This window comes from Ailuropoda melanoleuca, chromosome 8, assembly GCF_002007445.2.
Source record: "Ailuropoda melanoleuca isolate Jingjing chromosome 8, ASM200744v2, whole genome shotgun sequence".
NCBI classification, from domain to species: domain Eukaryota; kingdom Metazoa; phylum Chordata; class Mammalia; order Carnivora; family Ursidae; genus Ailuropoda; species Ailuropoda melanoleuca.
In genome coordinates, this window is record NC_048225.1 from 4,680,844 (window position 1) to 4,698,301 (window position 17,458).

Here is a 17,458-nt window from a genome sequence, read left to right on the forward strand (position 1 = left end):
GTAGGGACAACTGAGTAGGTACGAAGGGATGAAATCCAGAACATAAATGAGTGGGTTAGACCTAGAAAAGAATAATAATAAAATGTATCTCGCCAGAGGAAAAGTAGAGTACACGGGTACAGACGAGGTATGCTGAGAGAGGTGGTAGAAAATCTCTTTGATGTGGGTCTGTTTTCTCAGTAAAACAGGAAGCAAAGTCCTCCACTCAGACAGACAGGAGGTGTGAAACAGTCCCTCAGCGCTGTACTCCAATACATGTGGCACATACCTCGCGGTAGAACTTCTCGTGCTTCGGCGTAAATCCCTAGTAGTGCAATTGCTAGGTCATAGGGTAGCTCTATTTCCAACTTTTTGAGGAACCATACTGCTTTCCAGAGTGGCTGTACCAACTTGCATTCGCACAAGCAGTGTAAGAGGTTCCCTTTTCTCCACATCCTCGCCAACACTGTTGTTTCCAGACTTAATTTTAGCCATTCTCACAGGTGTGAGATGGTATCTCATTGTGGTTTTGATTTGTATTTCCCTGATGGCAAGTGATGTGGAGCATTTCTTCATGTGTCTGTTGGCCATTTTTATGTCCTCTTTGGAGAAGTGTTTGTTCATGTCTTCTGCCCATTTCTTGACTGGATTATTTGTTTTTTGGGTGTTGAGTTTGATAAATTCTTTATGGATTTTGGATAATAGCCCTTTATCTGATATGTCATTTGCGAGTATCTTCTCCCATTCTGTCAGTTGTCATTTGGTTTTGCCGACTGTTTCCTTTGCTGTGCAGAAGCTTTTTATCTTGATGAAGTCCCAATAGTTCATTTTTGCTTTTGTTTCCCTTGCCTTTGGAGACGTGTCTAGCAAGAAGTTGCTACAGCCGAGGTCGAAGCGGTTGCTGCCTGTGTTCTCTAGGATTTTGATGGACTCCTGTCTCACATTTAGGTCTTTCATCCATTTTGAGTCTACTTTTGTGCATGGTGTAAGGAAATGGTCCAGTTTCATTCTTCTGCATGTGGCTGTCCGATTTTCCCAACATCATCTGTCAAAGAGACTGTTTTTCCATTGGATGTTCTTTCCTGCTTTGTTGAAGATTAGCTGACCATACAAATGTAGCGATCTGAAGGGGCACCTGCACCCCAGTGTGTACAGCAGCAATGTCCACAATGGCCAAACTGTGGAAAGAGCCCAGATGTCCATCGACAGATGAATGGATAAAGAAGATGTGGCGTATACATCTACAGTGGAATACTATACAGCCATCAAAAAATAAAATCTTGCCATTTGCAACAACNCGTATACATCTACAATGGAATTATACAGCCATCAAAAAATAAAATCTTGCCATTTGCAACAACATGGATAGAACTAGAGGGTATTATGCTAAGCAAAATAAGTCAACGAGAGAAAGACAATTATCACATGAGCTCACTGATATGTGGAATTTAAGAAACAAGGCAGAGGATCATAGGGGAAGAGAGGAAAAAAATGAAACAGGACAAAACTAGAGAGGGAGACAAACCATAAGAGACTCTTAATCATAGGAAACAAACTGAGGGTTGCCGGAGGGGAAGGGGGTGGGGGGATGGGATAACTGGGTGACGGGCATTGGGGAGGGTATGTGTTGTAATGAGCACTGGGTATTATATAAGACTGATGAGTCACAGACCTGTACCCCTGAAACAAGTAATACATTATATGTTAATTGAATTTAAATTAAAAAGGGGGAAAATAAGAACTTCTCTTGTGCTATAATTATTTATGTGCATGTCTCCTTCTCCACTAGACTGTAACATAATTTAAAGCAGGGGGAGTACTTTTTATTTCTGCACTAAAAGCACAACACAAAATGCCCTGCAAACGAATATTAATTCACGGATTAAATAAATAAATGTTATACATTCCTCTAAGACTCTGCAGTAAAGCTCAAAGAGCCTGAAAATAGCAATAAATATAATACTAGCAAGTATCTAACTGATAATTATACTTAAATTCAACTTTTAAATATTGAGAAATTGAATCCATTAAACTTCAACTTACATTTGAAATTTTAAAACTATAGCTAGAACATAACCATTTTTTAACATACCAAAGAAATAACAAGATGCCGATATTAAAAAGAACTATAGGGAGTTAGGAGTTACTCCAGACTGCGCACCACACTGATTCTAGGTAATCAACATTTCATGACAAAATGTCGAGGATCAGCTCCAAAACCCAGTATCTCTGAAAAACCATTGCAACAAAAATACCTTCCGTAGTAAAAAAAAAAAATAGGCGCACTCTTACACCATGGTCATATTTTACAAGTATATGGCTTCCTCTTGACGCCACGCGTAAGAACAAAGGAAAAATGAAGAAGCGTAGATCAAGTGCAGGGCAACAGAACGTGCTCTGGACATTTAGAATACTCTCATTACAATTCTGTAATAATACAACACCAAAATGACGGCTTGGCTTAAACTTTCAACTTTCAAAACCCAAAACAACTGTAAATTGTGTTACTTGGAACAACTACATTTAAAATTCCCAAAATTCAAAGACACTATTAAAAATCCAGAAATAAAAACAAATCATGAACACGTTTATGCTTCATTTAATTCTTTATTGTTCTTGGGACATTCTTTTTCCTTTAATAAAAAGAAGAGCAGTGACTACCGATAGAAAATTAGGAGCCTTTCTATAAAATGCTATGAAAAGAAATTGCAATTATTACTGAAAATGCCAATTCGGTTTAAAATATTCAAGAGAAGCCAGCAATAGTCTTCACAACCTTGAAGCAGACCCATTTCCCTCCGAACAAACGATCTGCTACACCTCCCAGATAATCCTTCAGAGGAGTCTTTCCACATCTTAAACTGCACAGTTGAGAACACCGAGACGTAGCTACAGACCAGGAATGTGAGCGGGGCCTCCCCAGTTACTACAGCGCAGTCCGCAGGACAAGGTAGGGCAGGAGCATGATCCAGTGACGCACGGGTGTCTGAGACCCAGGGCGGGACTTTCTCCCCCTCTGGCCTGAGGGTCAGTGGTCTAGTTAGACACAATGGAAAAAAAACTTGAAGGAATCTGAAGAAGAAATTTAAAAAATAAAAGGTATGACTCAACACTTTTTACTTTTGGTGAAGTCGAATGGTTTCCACCACTGGGCAAACTGCAGTGCTTTCTTCCTCTGGTCCTCAAAGCTTTCCCGGATCCCCTTCCTCCACAGTCTTGGCTCTATATCCAGCATCCCACCAATGATTTCCTTTTAAAGAATGAGAAAAATATAGACACATGTCTGAAAACAGAATGAAACTATTTGTTTATTCTGCTCCTAAATATAAAATTAGTAGTTCTTTGTGAGAATGTTCAAATTTTACATAAATATTAGTTTCATGTTAAAAAAAACCTTATTTTCCAGTATGGAGGTTCCTCAAAAGGTTAAAAATAGAACTACCCTACCATCCAGCAATCACACTACTCGCCAAAGGATACAAAAATACAGATTCGAAGGGGTACATGCACCCCAATGTTTATAGCAGCATTATCAACAACAGCCAAATTACGGAAGCAACCCAAGTGTCCACTGACTGATGAACGGATAAGGAAGATGTGGTGTATATACATATATATATACACACACATACACAATGGAATATTAGTCGTAAAAAGAATAAAATCTTGCCATTTGCAATGATGTAGATGGAACTAGAGAATGTAATGCTAAGCGAAATAAGTCAGAGAAAGACAAACACCATATGATTTCACTCCTATGTGGAATTTAAGACACAAAACAAATGAACACGGGGGGCAGGGGGGAAGAGAAAAGTAAACCAAGGAACAGACTCTTAACTAGAAAGAACCAACTGATGGGGAGGTGGGGGGGTGTTGGGGGAACAGGTGCTGCGTATGAAGGAGGGCACCTGCTGTGGTGAGCACCAGGTGTTGTATGGACGTGCTGAGTCACTAAATTCTACAGCTGAAACTAATTTTGCAGTGTGTGTTAACTAGCTGGAATTTAAATACAAACATGGGGGAGGAAATATTGTTCTCAGTTAGTTCTAACTATGCAAAACCTCTGATTCTAGGAGTGCTGGCTGTGTCTCCTGTCAAGCAACTTGTCCATTTTGTTGCTTGTTAGTACTACCACCAGAGAGGAGCTAAGGGGAGAAAGAGAGGGTGAAATTTATTTATTTTGGTCCTTCTGAGCTGTTCTGGTAAACAGGATGGAGAAAAAGTTAACCAACATGTAGCAGTTATGAACTCTGTGTCTGGACTGCAGGCCAAGGGCAGGCTCAGGTTCTCTCTACTACCCCGCAAATTTATAAGCCAGTTTCTTCCACTATTCGCTGGAGATCTTTTTTCAGGAAACAAAATCATATTTTAATACTAATCCAAATAAACTAAGAATTAAAAATTATATCACCGTCACTCAAAAGTCACATTCCACAGCCCTGTAAGAAACAGATTTTGAGTAGTCTGCTTACCTACACAATTTTCGCATGATTCTCTTCCTGTGCTGTTAGCTACAGAAATTAATGCAACTTTACAAGCATCCGTGTTCACGAGGACATGGGGAAGACGTGTAACGCTTAGAGGGCAACACAGGAAAACACTGCAGTGAGCATCAAATTCTGCATATTCGGTCTGCTTCTACAGGGCTGTCTGGGGAGATCTTGGACAGCATCTTAACATTCTGACCAAGAGGACCAAACTGTGTCCAAACAAGTACCAAATATCATAGGGGATACAACGAGAATTGACATACATCTACGCGCCTTCCCAGAACTCGTAACAGAATGTGGGGCTGTGGAAGAGTAACCCAAGTACACCAAGAACCGTCTTAGAAAGGGAGTAAGGTAAATAAGCCAGAGCAGACTACATGGAGACTCAAAAAAGAAGATTCTATTTTTAGATAAATCAGAAAAAGCTTCCAGGAAAACAGAACCTTTTTCACCTGTAAACAAATAAAGGACCAGTAGAGACAATAATTTATGGAAAACACAAGCAGAAAGGCCGGAGCTATGCTCGATGAAAACGTCAGTTCTAGAACGATTATTGCTCAGACTGTATGACGGACTATCGCAGCAGTCACATTAACTTCATTCCAGTCCCTGATACGAACTTACACACTTCCCAGCTACTCACCAGACCCTAAACGTAGGGCTGTACCCACAAGGCAATGTGCAGTGATGAAAGTACCAGCAGTCTATAGACCGACACCCGGACACCTGCTCGGGACGGTGTGAAATGACAGAGTCATACACTCTCCTTGGACTGCATGGTGCTTCACTCCATATGAAGGGGTCTATCTACTTTAACCACAAACGAGGGGCGCTTGTACCTCAGCTTCTGTCTGAAGCTCAGCTTCTTCATCCGTGAGATGAACGGAGTGACGGTCTCTCCAGAACAGAAGGTGCCTCACCGTCAGCTCACTGCGAGTGTCAGCGGTGTCACCCTTCTCGGCACAAGGCGGGCTGGCTCCACAGGGAAGCAACTACCAGCCCGCTTGACTGTGTCCGTAAACGTTCGATTGTAGAGTGACATTCCTGACTGTTATGAATATTCTGGGACATTTTTCTTAATAGTTTCTAGCTTCTTCCTCTAAAAATTGAGTGGAACAGCACTCACCAAATTCACTCTGTATTGTGCCCAAAGTTTTGATTTCCCTTTGAAAGAAAAGTGTTACCAAATCGCTAACCTCTGGAATTTTATTAAATCTGTGAGCATACCTTTCCAAAGTAATGAGGGAATTTGTGCTGATCTTCAATGACATGGGCAAACCCTCCTTGGAGGCCAAAATCCACAGCGAAGTAAGGTAAGCCTCTGGGTACCTAAGAAACAGATAAATCACACATGAATACAGCCCGGAATCAGAAATTTCCTCTGAATCCCTTCTCCTGCTCTGAGACATGACAGTAATTAAGCAACCCTTCAAGACAAACGTACATAATAAGTTCTAATTCTAGAAATACTTAGGCAATGACCTAATTTTCAAAGTAAAACATTTCATTTGGTAGCCTTTCAGCCGACCACTCTTCATAACAACCAACAATTATAATCAAAACCAGTATCTTCCTGTCTTTGAAGAAAACAGGAAAGAAAAGGTACTAATTTTTTCCTTAGACTACAAAGAGAATAAGGATATGGTTCCCTGTATTTCCCTCACAAAGCAGAACAGGGAGAGGCCTACCCATATACACAGAGCTTTATTTATAACCTGAGACTTTACTATTATTTATTTATCAAAGATAAACTAAACCCAGACAATCACAATTTTTTATTAACTGGTGAGATGGGTCTAGCAATACTTAGCTTACCAACCTCATTTCAAAGTTTCTCCAGGAGTAACTATTATCTTTTTATCTCTCTTTATACACACACACACGCATGCACACACACACACACACACACACAGAGAGTTTGAACTCAATCTTGATTGGAAAAGTCCATAATTTCTGGCTTTATCAATTAAGTAGATCTGTGTCCCTGCAGGTTTTCCCTCCAAGCCCTAATCCGTATTATTCAAGTGGGTCCTGATCCCCACACACAGTCAGCACTTACTCACTTTGACACTCAATCACATGTCTATTTAACTATATGTATTCTATATTGTCCTCAAGAAGGCATGACTTGGAAGAAGATAGTATGGTATGGTGGAAAGACAGTGGTCATCATGAATTAATAATAAAGCAGTTAAAATTAGCGCTTAGAAAGGGTTGTTCATGTTATAGGAAAAGCATAAGAAAAAATCAGTTTATAAAATAGTATATAACATAAAACACAGAGAGGTGGGTAACTTTTTTGTGCCTTTGTCTTTTTTTTATAATTCTACATTTTTAAAATATGATAAACATGTATGACCTAGACAGGAAAAAACAAAGTCAAGAGACAGATAAGGCCTCGACCACAGCTCTGCTTCTGATACCTATGTGACCCCAGGCAAGTCATTAACATCTCGGAGTCTCATGAGAACTGGGAAGAGCTACGAGGTTCGCTGTGAGGATGAACTACGGGAATGCACATTAAGTGTCTAACCCAGTGGTTGGCACAGAGAAGGTTCTTCAAATACTACTGTCTTTTCTGTATTCCAAACAACAGTGCTTTGTCCAAACATGGTGGTCAAAGAAAAAAGGATGGAAGGCTCCATGAGAATATCTCTGTTATCTGAAGTAGATCATCACCTGTGAGTCAGGAACGGGAATGGCTAAAACAATGCTACAGAACTACACCAACTGACGGACAGTACTTCTAGGGACAGAGAGCTTGAGGACTCAATTTGTGATGACTTTGCCCATGGCCTCTGCTCGTATCACACTGTATTTGGCAGAATAATGGCCCTAAAATATGTCAGTGTTCTAATCCCCTATTTGCCATGAGTATATGACCTCATCTGGCAGAGAGACTGCACAGACGCAGTTATTTATGGACACTGCAACGAGGAGAGAGCCTGCCTTACCCGTGTGGGCCCAATGCATACACAAGACAGATTTGTAAGAAAAGAGTCAGGAGAGTCAGCATCAGACAAAGACTGGAAGATCCCATAACGCTGGACTTGAAGATGAAGGAAGGAACCACAAGCCACGGAATGCCGGTGGCTTCTAGAAGCTGGAGAAGGGAAGGAAACGGATTCTTCCCTGTGCCTTCCAGAGGGAATGCAGGCCTGCTAACACCTTGATTTCAGTCCAATGAAACACATTTCATATTTGTGACCTCCAGAATTATAAGATAATAAATGTGCGTTCACTTAAAACACTAAGTCTGGGGTAATTTGTGACATCGCCGGTAGGAAATGAACTTACACACCAAGGGTCTCAAGAGCCCAGGATGTAACTGCCAGGCTCTAACAACCTGTACACGAGCTTCCCTGTTCCCTCACCGCAGGCTCCAGAAGGGACAACCTGCCGTCCTGCCAGAACAGCTGCTGGTCAGGGGCACTGTGAAGGCTTGGTATCAAAGCACACTCGTCACCACTTCGCTCTTCCTGCCCTGACCAGCCAGACGACCTGCAACTTTGCTATCGCTCTTGAAAGATACTGACAGAATTATGGCAAGACATTTTATTGATGGTAAAAAAAGCAAAACAGAAACAGTAATATTTGAATTTTCCCCTTTTAATACTCCAGCTACTTCTCCAGACTTCCTGTTACTGTCCTTCAGTCTGACGGTCTCTGGGTAAACCCAAATTTTCCTTGACATGGACTTTCCTCAGTTTTAAAAATCCCTAAACGTGCTTTTCAATTACAGCTACCACAAAATTAAACTTGGAATCATACTATTTTAAAGTTCAGGAAGAATTTATATGAAATCTCAATAAAATAGCCTTGTGAAAAATGAACACTTTCCCTGACAAGTTAGTTAGTAACGTGCAACTGCTCTGCAACGAACATATAGATTTCCCGTGTATATTTCCATGAACTTCCCACAGACTTCACACAAGGAAATCAAGAGCCAGAAAGGAAACAAAATGGGCATAAAAACAGAAGCCTATACTCACCACAAAAAAATATAAGTCAACAAAGAATCAGAATGAATAACCAGTATGTAAATCTCTGCTAGAAGCCAAGGATCTACTGGGGGGGGGAAAGAAAATCACCCCACCCCATGAAGCAGGTAAAACACTTTATGAAACTACCAAGGATACAGAGCTTGAAAATAAGTATAATGAAGTTCTTCCAAATAAAAGTAACATTAAAGTAAGTCAAGATTGTTCACTCTGTGCTCAGAAACACTTTCATCATTTTAAAAAGACAGTGGAAGGCTTGTTAACTTAAAAAGTGACCTCCTTTGGAATTATTCCTAATTCTCAAATTCTCTTCACAGTTCCATGCACATAATTACCGAATCCTAAAGCTAAGAGATCGTCTGGCTCACTCCCTTGCTGCTGTGACTCCCAGAAACTGGGTGGTGACTTAGAAAAGGCAACCGCTGGCATCTCTGCAGTGCTTCCAAGTAAATACACAACCACCACTCCTGCAAAGATCGGCTTCTCGTTTTCCATCTAGGTTGGGTTAATATTAAAGCCTTCTAGGTGTTTAACTCAAGTACTGTGCCCGTTCTGATATCTAGAACAGGTGTTAGATGGTTTACCTGTAAGAAAACTGAATATACAGGGTAGCAAATGGAAAATAATTTATTTCTTTTAAATTCCTACTTGGAAATATTTTCAAATGCCATTAAAATCATGTTATAAAAGACTACATAATGGCATTGGAGATTATGATATGAGAAGTGACAAACTCAGGTACAACAGATGTGCCCACGTTAGATACCTTTTTCTACAGACTCACAGAAGACAGAAACAAAGACGACATTTGTGGGGGGTTGGTTTTTGTTTTGTTTTTAAAGGTATTGTCTGGCCCAACTCACCAGCAAGTAAAGAGAGGAAGACTATAGACAACGTTTTACCTTTGAATTCAAACTATCTTCGGTAAAGCAATGAAATTTCAATATTTTGACTAAGATACAATAAATGTTATGAGAAATCCTGCAAGTCACTTACATCAGGAGTTTGGCTTTCCAAAAGAAGAAATAGAAGAAAATAGGCCAGTGTCATCTATTAGAACAAGGGTCAGCATATTTTTAAAAAACTTTTAAAAGTTTTAATTTAAATAAAATATTGTGGACTTTGCAGATTATATGGTCTCTGTTGCAACTCTCAGCTCCATCCTTGTGGCATGAAAGCTTCCAAAAACAACACATAACAAAGTGGTGTAGCTGTGTTCCAACAAGACATCATTCGCACTCGCAGCAGGATGATTTAGCACAGGCTGGAGTGCCCCACCCCGGCCCTGGACCAGAAGCCCCCCAGGGCCCGCGCACCTCTCTGCTCTGTTCCACTGCGTAGAAAGAGTGCCTGGTAAGTAGCTGTCACTCAATAAGCAATTGAACAATCAGTAACTTTTTGAACAGAAGAACAAAAAGGAATCCACAGTTCTATCTCTATTCTACTGAATTTCTATTTCTAGAAAAGAAAGCGGTCATTGCAGGAGTCCTCAACTCACGCGTAGTGTATCTAAGAGTTGAGCTGCAAATCAAGACTAACCGTGAAGCGCAGTTAGGAAACTCCGCCAAGGAATGACGGAGCCGTCAACTACCTCAACCACTGTTTTAAAGGATCCTACTAGGGAGTCTTTGTATAAGGGAAGGAAAAAAAAATGAAGAGAAGCCTGTAGGAAAATGTTTCCCTCGTTATAATTCGAGTAACAAGAAGGCCCCTCTCACCACTTACTTGTCCCACAGAGGCTGCGAAGCCCATGACAGTGTGATGCTGTCATCGCCAATTACAGGCACGACAGTGGCACGGGGCTAGAAGGTCAGGAATCCACATTCAAAGAAGCATTTGAACAAACGAGCATTTGCTAGACCAAGTAAAATGAAAATAATTTCTTATTCATAGAATTACTTCACCTTTCGTCACTCAGCCAAATGGTCTCTTTCTCCAATAAAATGTGAAAATTAATGAAGACCCTAAGCACCAGGATCATCCCTTATACAAGGGAAAAAAGATACTTACAGACTTTCTGATATCTTTTGAAGAGAGATCGATCAATTTCTTGTTCATGGACCATTCTTCATCGGATTCCATTATGGCTTTCTAAGAAATAGCCATTTATTAATGAAAAAATAGTTTATAAGCAAATACAAAGAGATAGTTTAAAAAATAAAGTAATACAGTGAATTACTCACAGGATATTATAATGGTAGCTCATTACTTCAAATGGGTTAAGGCTTTAATTTCTGTTATTTAAAATTGGACCTTCTCGATTTTTTTTAAAGTCCTATCTTTAGCAAAGATATTATTTTACTCATTCTTATCCCTTGTACTAACTTCAAGCCCAACTTTACATGACAAACACAATCCTTAGTAAGACTAAGCAATTTAATATTGAACATAAGTTTGTAAATATAAAAGTTCACAACTTCCTTATCTCATTCATAAAAATCTACTCAAATAAACTTGTTTAGTTTCACTACCCTTTTCCAAATATCAAGAGTAATTTATATGCTCTCTGGCAACCAAGCACTTCAACTATCTCTGGCCCTGTAACAAAGAAGTAAAAATGTAGGGAGAAAAAATACATAGAAATGTCATTATAAGACTTTCTAGGCTAAGCAACAGAACTATTATTTATGGTAAAGAAATATTTTTAATAGAAAAGACAGGATAATGAGTACAAAATACTCTCATTTTTGTACAGTTATCATTATTAATGAAGCAAATTTTGAACATAAAATTAACATTCAAATAAACACAATTTAAAAACATCAGATATACTGGGGCGCCTGGGTGGCACAGCGGTTAAGGGTCTGCCTTCGGCTCAGGGCGTGAATCCCGGCATTATGGGATCGAGCCCCACATCAGGCTCCTCTGCTATGAGCCTGCTTCTTCCTCTCCCACTCCCCCTGCTTGTGTTCCCCCTCTCGCTGGCTGTCTCTATCTCTGTCGAATAAATAAAAATAAAAATCTTTAAAAAAAAACAAAACATCAGATATACTGCTGTTCCATATTTAAAAGGCACGGGGTGTTGCTTGTGTTGGTGCTATAAGGTAGCACATTCAATATAAACCTGAAGCCAAATGAAATAAATGCATCTTTACTGATCATGTAAGAGGTTCGGTGTAGAAGTGACACAGCATCCTACTGAGTGTTGACATCTCTGTCACCCCATGTGAGCTGACAGTGGCTGCTCCACGTTCTGCCCTATTACCTCAGTGCCGACAGTCACAATACCCCTGACTCTGCGGAGGAAGTACCAAAAACTTAAAAAATTGAAAAGAAGTCTAATAACCTCTCCCACCTGATTCTGTTTAACACAGAACTAGCACGGGTTTAGGAATTATCCCACTCATTTTCCTACTTTAATAGTGTAATTCTTAAAATCAAATAGTCTATTGTTTTTAAAAATCTCTAGAGAGGGGCGCCTGGGTGGCTCAGTCAGTTAAGTGTGTGACTCTTGATCTCAGCTCAGGTCTTGATCTCAGGGTCGTTAGTTCAGGCCCCGCGCTGGGTTCCACGCTGGGTGTGGCACCTGCTTAAAAAAATCTTGGGTCGCCTGGGTGGCTCAATCGTTTAGACGGCTGAGTCTTGATTTCAGCTCAGGTCATGATCTCAGACACCTGGGATCAAGCCCTGTGTCAGGCTCCACTGTCAGCAGGGAGTCTGCTTGACGATTCTTTCTTCCTCTCCGTGTGCCCACCTCCCCCTCTCATGCATGCGTGCACACCCTCTCTTTCAAACAAATAAAAAAATCTTAAAAAAAAAATCTCTACAAAGAAAGTAGATTTTCACCACTTCATTAACCTTAACAGGTCTTATAATCCTTATTGGGATGTACAGTCCACATTAATGAACTTGACCGTCCCATATTGCCTAAATGTTGCACTGGAAAGTCTTCCCACACCACTTCACAAACATGACTTCCTTTGAACACCGCACATGTTACGAAGTCATACATAGTTCAACATGTAAACATTTACGTTAGTCTATAAGTTACACTGCATTCAGCTCAGTATCAAACCACGCTATTCAGTAAAAGCTGCCTGAATATTACAAGGACACTTAACTGACTAAAAACTCTGGTAATGTGTGTCCAAAAACGTATGTCAAGGTTACACACTGGTTTCTTCTTACAAATAGCATGATGAGGTATTAAATACTAAAAGAGCAGTAATTTATCTCAGCAACTGTAACATGTACTATTTGTATATAACTATTGTTAGGTCTTGTGAATTTCATAGGTTTTCTAGAATTAGGACTATAATTTTGACTTGAAAGTACTTCAAGGTAAAACCCTGATTTTTCATTTGAGAACTGAGAAATTAGAAATTATAAATGACCATTTGACAGTTTATTCATACTTACAAATAAGCATGCTATTTAAAGGTCAAAATCCCAAATTTCTCTCTACAGAAATTTGTAACACAGCAGAATTTTTTTTGTGTGCTTTACTTCATTTCTTTAAAGTTTGATACAAGTATACAGAGAAAAAAAATACAAGAAAATAGATAACCATATTTGGAAAACAGCAAGGTAGTGAAGAATTATATGCATGCAACGACTATCATCCCCTACCTTGAAATAGATGGGAGCCATCTCCCCCACCTCCCTCGGGAGCGGGACACACTCATAAACCATGTGACGGTGCTTCTTCATGCCCATGTGTGTTTCTAAAAACACGCAGTCCAGTCCTTTATCTTCAAACATCTTTACCAGTGATTTTCGGAACGTCTGAAGAAAGGAACATGGCTAGGTAAATAAAGCGCTTGGAAAAAATACAAAATATGGAAACAATAAAAGGTAAGCTCAATCCCCTTAAAGTAAAAAATAAGTAGTAAACAACATTTAAATTCTGTACTGTTACCTTATAGTTACTTTACTGTCTAAATCTACTACATAATTTCACATATTTAAGAAACATTTTTTTAAATTGGAACTACTCTGCATATTTTTATGTATATATTGGAAATGGTTCCAATAAACTAAAATAAGAAAAGGAAGAGAGAAAAATCAAACTCTAGTAATAAAATATGCGGAACTGACAGTAAAATCAGAGGAAAACATCCACAAGCCAAAAAAGGTCCTCCTAGAAAGTGGGCATGGAATTTCCTGCCAATTGTCTGCCTGCGCTCACAGCATCTTCATCCGCTGGTTCCCATGTATGTCTGCTGACCCTTCACTGGTAACCCTGCACGTTCAAGCGGTCCCCTATTTTCACATAGAATCATGTCCCAGCAAATGTATGAAACTCAAACATGGTAAAATTGAAAGGTAAGAGTGCTTTCTTTTCCCAAAGAACTCAACATTATTATAAAACCCCTACTTTTTACTATCTTCTACTTATTTATTTCCTTATTGATGTCACACTCCTAGGCCCAAGGGACAGTTGTTTGTGGAGCTCAGACGTGCAGTCCAGGATGTGCACGTGTGCTCACAGGACAGCCTGTGTAGAGCAGGATGAAGCCAGGAGTTAGAAGAGAGGGGACCAGGCTGAAGACTGGGCACCAGAAGCCAAGTCCCCACCACCACCAAGGTGTCTAAGAACCGAAAGTCAAACGTGGCCTTCCAGAGTGTCCTATGTTTATAAAGTGTGAGTATATTTGTCTAAGTAAGAGGAAGAAGCATTTTTTATTTAAATTTGTCCGCTGATTTATAACTTTTAAATATTTTAACTAAATTTTTAAATTATGATTGTAGATCACATGAAGAAAATACAGAGAGATTCCATATACCTTTAACCCGGTTTCCCCCAACATTACAAAACCAATCCAGTATCACGACCAGGATACTGACATGGACACAGTATAGAAAAGAGAGCAACTCCAGCCCCATGAGGACCCCTCCCACTGAGCGCTTACAGCCACACCCCCTCCCATCACAGCAGGAACCCCCAGTATGCTTTCCATCTCTGTAATCCTAGCATTTCCAGAACGTTATATAAATGCAGTGACATCATCGTTTGCGGTTGCTGCTCTTCCCTCAGCATTAACTCCCCGAGATTCCACCTGGCTGTCATTCAGACACTGTCCAGGGACGGCCACGTGGAGATGGTGCACAGGCTCCCCACTCAGCCTCCACTGACACCCAGAACGGGGAGAGGCTACTGTTCACGGCTGCGTAGGGGACGGGAGCTCTGGGATTCCACCAGGTCTCTGATAATCACTAATTACTGATCACCCATCACTTTTCTGTTTTGTATTCATTTTATAAAATAAGGGCAAGTCGAAGAAAAAATCAAATAATTGTAACTTGAGTCAACTAGAAAGATACCTAGTAAGCAACGGTTACAGGATTTGCTTTTTGTTTCTGACCTCCGCTCCACTTTACTTTAGACACTCAATCTGTTGTTAAACTCAGTCTTGGCTAACAGCCTACAGGGTTGCAGACTTTCCACCTATAATCTCATTATAAGGTGACTGTGAGATAAATCATTATAGATGATTAAAGATGATTGTTTCCCCTTTTAAAAATTCTCTGACTTTGGTGCTATATAAAATTAAATTAATGGAGAAAATGCACACACAACTGAGGTTAAATTATGATAAAAAATAATAAAATATAAACTACTGGCATAGATATCTACATGGTAAAACTGATGATTCAAATTTTGCAGCTGCCAAGGCCTTAATCTGATTTCTCCCCAAGAAAGCTGTTTTCATTAAACTGTTTCACTTTCCTCTTCCTGAGCAAACAAAAAAAGACTAAACTTCCCAGCCTGCCTGGGACTTAGGAGGGGACATATTTAACGCTGGGCAATGGAATATACACAGAAATGATAGTGCCATTTGTGTGACAAGTGGCTTATGTGTCACTTGAAACAGTTAAGGGGTAGTGTGCCTTTTTGCATTCATTTTCTTTCATCCAAGGGGCTGAAAGAGAAGGACTCCACCACAGGAGAGCCTTCTCATGGAAGGAGCCTGGATACCTGACTTTATGTCTAGAAGCGATCTACCTTGGTGAACTGCCCAACCAACACTGGAATACGACATAAGAAACTAACTTTTGGGGCGCCTGGGGGGCTCAGTCGGTGAAGCATCTGCCTTCGGCTCAGGTCATGATCCCATTGACCTGGGATCGAGCCCCCTTCAGGCTCCCTGCTCAGCAGGAAGTCTGCTGGGGGGGGGATGCTCTCTCTCCCTCTGCCCCTCCACCCCGTACTTGCATGCTCTCTCTCTCTCTCAAATAGATAAATAAATCTTAAAAAAGAAAGAAAAGAAATGAACTCTTGCTGTCTCAAGCACTGTGAGTTAGGTTTTGTTGCAACAGCAGTGAAGAATAGTAAGATGGGCAATCCACAGACGTCAGTGATACACCTGAAACCGCTGATGAACCAGGAAGTGACAAGAGTTAACCGCATTCTTCCCTCAACTCTATGTCCCAAGAGTTACCTTCACAGGCCTAGTATCACATGCACAAAAAGATTAAAACAAAAAACCAAACAGGAAAATATAACTGGTTCTATAACAGGTTTTTAGATTGTCTCTATTTTGTTAATTGTTACTACACTTCTGAATTTTTATTATGAATATTTTCAATTAATTGTTATTTATTTCATTACCTAGTTTTGTGCTAAGATAATGTTATATGCTAGAAAAAGGAAAATGAGGGGCGCCTGGGTGGCTCAGTGGGTTAAGCGTCTGCATTCAGCTTGGGTCATGATCCAAGAGTCCTGGGATCAGCCCTGGGTCTGACTCCCTGCTCAGGGGAGAGCCTGCTTCTTCCTGTGCCCCTCCCCCAACACGTGCGCACACATGCATGCACTCTCTCTCTCTCCCCCCAAGTAAATAAAATCTTTTGGGGAAAAAAGAAAAAGGGAAATCACTACTAGAGTAGAACTACATAATTGAAAACTAAGTTTTTTTGAAGGTAGAAAGTGGATAAAAAGCAGCAGCAGCAACAATGTAAATTTAGCTAATCCGAACACATCTCACAAACCTCCTGACTTCATGTCTCCTCACAGCTCTTTCCTACATTAACTGTTTGGATGCTCGTTCTAGACACTCTGGACAATAATGGAGAAGACAGACTCCAGATGTCATGAATTAAAAATGAAAACTCTAAAGACCTAAATTAGTAGTGATACAAGAATAGATCAATATTATATTTAAACATCATAGGAATAGTTTCAAGGAGGACACACACACACTAAGTACTTCCTCTCTGCATATAAAAGTCTTTAATTTAAAAATACGAGTTTAACGACATAATTTCAGGTTATCCACTCCCCTAAAGCAGGATTTTCCAGAAGCTCAATATAACACATACACTATACATATTTAAATAATATTTATTCTTTAAGTTATATGATAAGCAAACATAGAAGAAAGTTTTTTAGTTCATTATTTAAGACACCAAAACTATTTTATGCTTCAGAGCAGCACAGATACCCCATGTTACGGGGATGACATAAAATCCCCAAATTTCTAGTAGAAAAAGTTGCATCCATTGGGTAATTACTATTTTCCACATTTTTAACCTATGACTATTCACCCAAGTGCCATTCCCCATTTAGTTAAACACATCTAGACTAAAATATCTTACAATATATTTAAGTAAACTATACTACAACGTGTTGAAATTCTTAATCTGTAAAAGTCACATTACAACAATTCAGGTAAATATTAAGTACAAAATTTTGAAATGAAAATTAAAGTATTTTACTTGAAAATATCAAAGCTACTTAGGATTGATCATGTAATATTAACACTATAATTTATTCAAGTTTTCTAAATAGAGCATGTCTAAAAGATGGAGTTATTCCAGATAAATATTATGAGATACAATACAACATATATATTTAACTCTATACCCTTCATGGAGTGACCACCCAAAATGACATTAAAGTAATTTTTAAAACAGTCCAAACTTACGAGAACAAAAAGAATGAGAAAGATTCACTGAAAATCAGACCCCCCCCACAGTATCTGACTTGGACACTGGAAAGCTGGTTCACACGCGGGTGGAAGGTGGCGGGGGGTGGCTAGCAGGGAGGGT

General features: G+C 39.7%; 1 protein-coding gene across 3 annotated transcripts in view; it reads right to left on the minus strand.

Annotated features, from left to right (window-relative positions):
* Positions 1 to 2,566: 2,566 nt before the first annotated feature.
* CWF19L2 (CWF19 like cell cycle control factor 2) overlaps positions 2,567 to 17,458 on the minus strand; it is a 128,032-nt gene continuing 113,140 nt past the window's right edge. For 2 of the 3 annotated variants that reach the window (XM_011236959.3, XM_002928982.4), the window contains exons 15-18: positions 13,040 to 13,195; positions 10,481 to 10,561; positions 5,697 to 5,798; positions 2,567 to 3,229 (exon numbers count right to left, since the gene is read on the minus strand). In XM_011236959.3, coding sequence (XP_011235261.2) covers positions 3,086 to 3,229; positions 5,697 to 5,798; positions 10,481 to 10,561; positions 13,040 to 13,195 — 483 coding nt within the window. In that variant the 3' untranslated portion in view covers positions 2,567 to 3,085. The remainder of the gene's footprint in view (positions 3,230 to 5,696; positions 5,799 to 10,480; positions 10,562 to 13,039; positions 13,196 to 17,458) is intronic. The other variant, XM_019809682.2, reaches the window with a different exon arrangement.